Source organism: Sinocyclocheilus rhinocerous, unplaced genomic scaffold (genome assembly GCF_001515625.1).
Source record: "Sinocyclocheilus rhinocerous isolate Xijiao unplaced genomic scaffold, SAMN03320098_v1.1 scaffold1249, whole genome shotgun sequence".
NCBI lineage: Eukaryota > Metazoa > Chordata > Actinopteri > Cypriniformes > Cyprinidae > Sinocyclocheilus > Sinocyclocheilus rhinocerous.
In genome coordinates this window covers 148,014-155,679 of record NW_015634049.1, presented here as the reverse complement: position 1 = coordinate 155,679, position 7,666 = coordinate 148,014, and the positions used below count along the sequence as shown (strand labels likewise).

Below are 7,666 nucleotides of genomic sequence, written 5' to 3'. Positions count from 1 at the left end.
GTGTGTGTGTATGTGTGTGGGTGGGTGTGTGTGTGTGTATGTGTGTGTGGGCGCATCACTGATTTGTTGACTCCTCCCTCTTTTTGTGACAGGCATCAATGTATCTTGCTGCTAGTAAGATACAATCTTGTTTTTCACCTAATAAATATTGAAGTTGTGTTTTCTTGTTTAACATTTTGAAGTCAGGGTAAAGTATTTCAAATTTGGGATAAAATTTATTTCTAATTTCTTCATAGTTAAGGCAGCTGGTGAGGAAGTGTTGCTCTGTCTCCACTTTCCCATGATTACAGTAAGGGCAGATGCGGCTCTCTTTGGGCAGTCAATTCTGTCGATATCTGCCCATCTCTATAGTCAGAGTATGATTGCTCAGTCTGTATTTCTCTCTCTCTCTCTCTCTCTCTCTCCCTCTCCCCCCCCCTCTCCCCCCATCTCTTCTGATAGCTGTTTTGTCCCTCAAAGCACTCTGAAGACATGTTGTCCTCACCTTGTCCTTACTGCCCTGCAATTGAGCAGCCAGTCATCTTTAGGTGTTACACAGATTAGATGCATTGGAAAAGGAACGCCGGTCATGACACCTAGCTGATACTCAGTAAAATTGTAAATATTCGATTTCTGTAGAACATTTGTGTTCTTTACATTTGGCACATGCCTGCCTCAGTTACATTTCTGATCTACTGTATCAATGTTGTTATCATTAACTAAAACTTTGAAAAATAATATTCGGTAATTCAAAGTATATTTAAGTAATTTGTTCAAAATGTAAGTATACTTAAAATATAAATATAAGATTATAACAATATATCATTCTCATGACTGATTCAGGGAAATACATGGCTCTAGTCCTTTTAGATTTAAGTGCTACATTTGATTTGGTCCACCATGACATTCTCATGTCCCTGCTGGAGACTTGTGTGGGTGTTACTGTATTACAGTGGTTTCACTCTTATTTGTCAAATAGGTGATTTACTGTTCATCTGGGGCATCACTCATCTTCCAAAATGTAAACCTTTTGGTTGTGGTGTTCCGCAGGGATCAATTCTTGGACCCGTGATGTTTTCCCTGTATATGCTCCCCCTGGCCTCTATTTTTGATAAATCTTTTCATCTATATACTTACTGACAACACCCAAATCTATCTTACAGCTTAACAATAAACACTCTCTTCAGCCGCTGTCAAATGCTTAAAAGAAATGAAACTATGGCTTTCAAGCAATTCCAAATCTAAATGAAAAGAAATCCAAAATTATTATCTTTGGCCCAAAGAAAAACTTTTTTTTTTTTGATCTAGACTTACTTGTCCCATAAAATATGCAGTGTGCCAGAAATTTGGACATCCTATTTGACTGCAGCTTAAAGTTTGACAAACAGATCACTGTTGTTATCAAGTCATGTTTTTATCAACTTTGACTTCTTACTAAAGTTAAGCTCTTATTATCCATGAGCAATTTTGAAACCGCAATCCATGCCTTTGTAACATCTCTGTTTGACTACTGTAATTCGCTGTATTATGGCGTTACTCAAGCTACCATTTCTCGTCTGCAGCTGGTACAAAACGCAGCTGCTGGACTGCTCAAAGGGAAGCGCAAATATAACCACATTACACCTATTTTAATGTCTTTACTTGCACCCTGTCAAACATAGATTGACTTTTATTTGTCTACAAAGCCCTCAAAACCTGGCACCTCAATACTTTACTGATTTATTGCTCCTGTATACTTCTTCTAGAACCTTAAGATCATGTGACCTTGGCCTACTCATTGTCCCCAGCGTTAAAACTTAAAAAATCAAGGTGATCATGCTTTTGCTGCTGCTGGCTTCTTCTTCACATTAGACAGGTTCCATCCATCACTTTTAAATTCTTTATATATATCTTTATATATATCTTTTCTCCTTGGATTTTAACATTCCTTAAGTATGTTATTTTGGGTCTCTTGTATATTGTTGATTGTCTATTGCTTGTTTATTTTGTTTTTATGTCTATATCTTATTCCCTTTTAATTCATTGTGATTATTTTATTGTACAGCACTTTGATCAACCTTGGTTGTGTTTAAATGTGCACTATAAATAAACATTGATTGATTGATTAAAAACTTAATTTTGCCTTGGTAATAACTTAAATAAATTTAAGTGGTAGTACTAGAATTACTAAAACTAAAAAAGAAATGAAAATAAAGCTAAATAGAAATATATTGGTCAATACAGTATTCCATCTGTACTAAAATCCATAATATAGCAAGTTCTGTTATATAAGGGACTATTTTATCAATCAATACTTAATGAATTTGTGTAGTAAAATTATGTTTTAATGAAAATTGTCCTAATCATTTTATTATGTGCGGTAAATGTGCTGAGCCACTGCATTAGACAGCCAAAACCTGTGCACTAAAGATATATAAGCCAAAACAACGTCAGCAATCTGAGCTTGCAAAATGATTTTTAAGTCAAGAACTCTTTACCAAGACATCAATTTCTGTGAAATCTGCCAATATGCAAGGACATCTGGAGCTGATTTTTAAAGCTCATAGTACCTTTAAATGTATATGTGTGTAAAATTATGCTGCATGTGTTACAGGGACGCACTGGCCCTCCTGGTCTTCCAGGACGACAGGGACCAAGTGGATGGCAAGGACCAACTGGGTCTAAGGTGAGTAATTATTTCCATCATCACATGAACACAATTCCTGAATCATAGAATATAACTGTATTCTCTCTTCATGTTAGTTCCTGTACCACATGAAGTAGATTCACATTTGCCAGGATGAAAAACCTGCTAACTAGCCAGTATTCTGTATCTCAAGATGTATCTTTGATGTCATTTTAGCTGACAATTTTTTCTTTTCACTTACATATATCTGCAATGTTGGTCTATATTCATCAAGCTGTTTTATGTTTGACATACATTACCATTCAGAGGTTTGGGGTCAGTAAGATTTTCAGTAAAAAGTCTCTTATGCTCACCAAGGCTGCATTTACTTAATTATAAATACATTAATATATTAATATTGTGAAATATTATATATAATATTTTTTTAATGTAATGCTCAATAAACATTTCTTCTTAGCAAAGTTGAAAACAGTTGTACTGCTGAATATTTTTGTGGAAACCGTGACTATTTCAAGTAAAAGTTTTTTTATTGGTTAAAGTTATTATTTTTATTTTATTAGTTTATTTATTTTAGTTTATTATTTTTAGTTATTAATTTTATTTATTATTTTCTAATTCTTTTATGAATAGAAAATTTAAAGGGACAGCATTTATTTGAAATAGAAAAAAAAACATAATTAAAATAATATTTGAAATATATATAAAAAAAAAACTTACCAACACCAAACTTTTGTACTGTAGTGTATGGTATACTCTTTAAACCAATTAAGTATGAACTTTAAATGCAAATGGGGGCAAAGTTGTGTTTCTCAAGCATGAATTGTAATGGACTTCAACAGTAGGACACAATGATGTGACAGCATGGCAGTGTGCTTTAGTGTCCAGTGAGGTGATCCCTGTGTGTTTAACAGGGGGAGAAAGGCGACCCTGGGCTGATGGGCATGCCAGGGGCAAGAGGACCAATTGGACCCAAGGTCTGGACAGTCTTCATTTCCTGAATTAGGACTGCTGCAGTCATAATATCTTGTCATATGGAGATAGAATAATGTACTCTTGTGTACTGAATATTGTTCATTTATTGCAGGGCTTACCTGGACATAAGGGAGAAAAAGTGAGTTGAACCCACTTTTATTTTACTCCCTGAACCCACTTTTATTCGTCCTTCAGTTCATGCTTTCATTTTTTACCCCAGTTGTTCATTGTTATTCAGTATTCTTCTGCTGTGTTGATGTTGTCCTCATAGGGCTCACAAGGTTTAAGAGGTGAAATTGGCTCAAAAGGTGACAAAGTAAGTTACCATAGTACAGTTAGTTTTATATTGCAAATTGTAACTGGTCTAATCCATCATTCGTTTTTTTTTTGTACTGCTTCAGGGATCAATGGGTCTTCCTGGAATGCTTGGCCAGAAGGTCCTGAAAATATTATTGCATATTATTATAAATATTTTATATTTTTTGAAGTTTTATATAAAAAGAATTGGTCTATTATTAGTTAACATAATAAAACAAACGTACATTTATATGTGATTTTAAAATCATTTCTCAGGGTGAAATGGGCCCAAAAGGAGAACCTGGAAGCTCAGGGAACAGGGGACCCACCGGCCGCCCAGGAAAAAGAGGAAAGCAGGTGATCCATCCCTAAACACATAATAGCAACATGATAACAGTGCAAAAGCACTGGAAATAAATGACCATTATTATTGATTTCTGATGCAGGGTGCAAAAGGTGACATTGGTGCAACTGGACCCATGGGTCCTGCAGGCCCTCAGGGGGCCAATGGTCACCCTGGCCCTCCTGGTTTGCCCGCCTCAGGTATTATATTTACATACAAGTGCTATCAGTTCTCAAATCTCTTGTGGTCTCTAAGAAAGTGTCGTACCTTTGGAGAAATTAATTGGAAAATGTAGAACAAAAATGAATCAAGTAAATTCAAATAATTAAATGCAATTTTTAAAAATGATATTTGATATGATATTTAAAAAAAATATTAATTAAAATTAAGAAAATTAAGTACAGCATTGTTCAAAATTTTGAGGTTGGTAAGTAGTTAATTTCATGCTTTAATGTTTTTGAAGTCTTATGCTCACCAGGGCTACATTTGTTTGATCAAAAGTACAGTAAAAACACTAAAATTGTATTATTACCATTTAAAGTAAATACATTTTCAATTTTAATATATTTATAAAGTGTAATTTCCTGTGAGTGCAAAGCTAAAACCGTTGTTCTGCTTAATGTTTTTGTAGAAACGTTGATACCTTGAAAGTTTAAACCTTGAAGAAAGTTAAAAACAACTGCATTTATTTAAAATATCTCACATATATAGTAACTAAAAGTCTTTAGTGCCAAATAAAATAATTATATAAAATTATTTATATCCAGTGTTGGGGAAAGTTACTCCTTAAAAAAGTAACTTATTACGTTACTCAGTTACTTTTTATGGACAGTAATGAATTACATTACTTTTGCATTACTTTTGTGTTATTTTTAAATCTGAGCTGGGTTTGCTTGTTTGTTTTTAAAATAGAAAAAGTTATATTTTTGGCAGAAGAAAAAAAAAAGTGAAATTAATAAGCCTCAGGCTGAAGGAAATGTAAATTCACGTCTATACACCTTTCAGCTGTGCTGCCATTCTAGATTGCATGAAGAATAGGATGCAGGAGAAGAAAGTTCAACACTCTTCAGTTTTAATAAAAAAAGAAACACAAATGTTATGTTTATTTAAAGTCATTTTTATATACTGATTCTGCTTTTGTGTAAGTGAGATGAATAAATATGTTAACATTCAGTCTAGAATTTTGCTGCTTCCATCTTACCTTGCTCAATGTCAACGCTTCGTGCTGGAGCTCATGCTCTTCTTGTGTGAGCAGTTAACTCCGCCTACTTTGATTTGATTGGCCATCTAAATCATTTTGGCATTGACGAGCACTGTTAGATCGCTGAGGCAGACCAGCCTAAAAATGTAGCATTTAAACCTTTTTGTCATCCTAACAACAAACAGCACTGCGTTATGAAGTGCAGCAGAGCAGTGCAAGAATTTTGGCCATTTGGCCATTACTAATTATCGGGGGGGATTTGTCCCCCTCAATGTCTATGGTGGTTACGGCCCTGTCAGGATCACATGATGATATTGCAGCATTCACCATGTGCAGACGGTGAAGCACTCCAAAGAGAAAGGAAAAATTGAAATCGCATCATATGACCCCTTTAAATCACTGCAGGAAATCCCACCACTGGTCTATTTAGCTTCAGAAGCAACCTGATCCATGACTGAAGCAGAAGCCCCAAAGGAGACTGAAGCCATGACAACATGTCCTTAACTGACGGCCGGAGCAGCCAAGCTACTCGCAGAATTACAAACATTATGTCATCACTTTATTCACAGGACAGCTGCTGTCTTGTTTTGGTTTGTGTGCATATGAACTCAATTGCTTTCTCTTTGTGATAGATGAGGGCCAGGTTTAGTAGCTCTTAAAATCACTTCATTACTTTGCATCACATGGACATTTATGCCTTTAGCTCAATGTTGTTTACCTCTCCTCCAGGACTGTACATGGTAGGACAGAAAGGAGAGAAGGGGCAATCTGGCAGCCCAGGCCGCTGTGGCTGCAATGCCGCATCGAGTGCCAATCCCTCCTTTGACCACTGGGGCAGCTATCCCAGAGTGCCAGCGGTAAGCCAGCATTGCCAGCATGCTTTACAAACTAAGCCTGAATATTCCCAGATATCTGTGCACCGCACTGGATTGATTTTTTTTTTTTTGGATGATATTAAATTTTACAACCATAATTAATTTTGCCAGTCCAAAATGTAATATTTAATGTCTGTGCTGCAGATATTTGTGGTGAATAACGAACAGGAGCTGAACCGCCTCCAGACTGATAACGCTTTGGCCTTCCGTAAAGATCAGAGGTCACTTTACTTCAAAGACATTGACGGCTGGATGCCAATTCAGGTGCCCATCAATAATGTGATCGAAACAAAATCCAATTTATAAATGGACAGTTGGCATATTTCTTGTCCAGAACCTTTATTTTTATCAACTTTTTAGTGTTAAAATTATATGAATTTGTTAGGAAATGCATATTTTAGGTTCTATAAAAGGTTTACTATTTAGTTTATATTTTATCTTAAATGCTACAAGACACTTCAGGCAAAACCATTGTTTTGTTTTTTTTCCTGCACTGATCAATTTTGGCTATTTTGCTTCCATAACTTGTCTTCTTTCAGATTAGTGGAAAGAAAACATCCAATATATACATATATATATATATATATATATATAATTTTTTTTTTTTTAATACACAGTTTTTATTTTATCACACTTTCTCTATGTGTCTGTAGATATATTTTACAATACATATCATTAAAGGTCGCTTTCTCAATTAGGTTTTTTTTTTCCTCCTGCACTGAACCAGAAATTCACTTCAGTTTCACTTACATACTTACAACTTTACAGTTTTATTCCTATCTATATTCTGAAGGTTTATGCAGAGGGGTTTGTTCATATATAATTTACCTGATTTATAACATTTTACTGAAAATTGGAGATTTGTTGAATATATTTATTTTATTTTTTTCTGCCTGTTGACAGTATATTCTGATTTATGGAGTGATATCCAAAATCCCCTTTGTAGAAAAAAACAATTATCCACCATTCAGATTTTTGTACTGTAAATTTATGCAAATTAGTGTATATTCAATTAGGTAGTGCCACATTTGCCTTTTATTCTCGCTGTAGTATTGTTGTTGCTGCCACCGCCATGTCGTGAAGGTGCTGTGAAAGCGGAGTCCAGCCCGGGATCGTCACATGTGGTTGCCGCAAGCACGCCGGACGCTCCTTCGTCGAATCCGCTGGCCGCGCCGTTCTCAAGGCCGCCCGCCGCCGCTCACTCAAGCCGGACTCCGCTCACTCGAGCCCACCATGTGTTTTGTTGTGAAAGCGAAACTACTTTGTTTGGCCTTCCAAAAGAGGACGATATCTGCTTCGTCATGTCAATGTCAATGTCATGCCTGGAGCTGATCCGTGCTGGTCGCTGAGGAAATACTACAACTTTGCGCTGT

At 35.7% G+C, this 7,666-nt stretch overlaps 1 protein-coding gene across 1 annotated transcript in view; it reads left to right on the top strand.

Moving 5' to 3' along the window:
* Positions 1-7,666, top strand: part of LOC107745382 (acetylcholinesterase collagenic tail peptide-like) — a 25,152-nt gene that overhangs the window by 6,261 nt on the left and 11,225 nt on the right. The window contains exons 6-14 of the mRNA XM_016559253.1: positions 2,573-2,644; positions 3,517-3,579; positions 3,690-3,716; positions 3,849-3,893; positions 3,979-4,014; positions 4,151-4,231; positions 4,321-4,417; positions 6,148-6,275; positions 6,438-6,557. Of these exons, the coding sequence (XP_016414739.1) occupies positions 2,573-2,644; positions 3,517-3,579; positions 3,690-3,716; positions 3,849-3,893; positions 3,979-4,014; positions 4,151-4,231; positions 4,321-4,417; positions 6,148-6,275; positions 6,438-6,557 (669 nt within the window). The remainder of the gene's footprint in view (positions 1-2,572; positions 2,645-3,516; positions 3,580-3,689; positions 3,717-3,848; positions 3,894-3,978; positions 4,015-4,150; positions 4,232-4,320; positions 4,418-6,147; positions 6,276-6,437; positions 6,558-7,666) is intronic.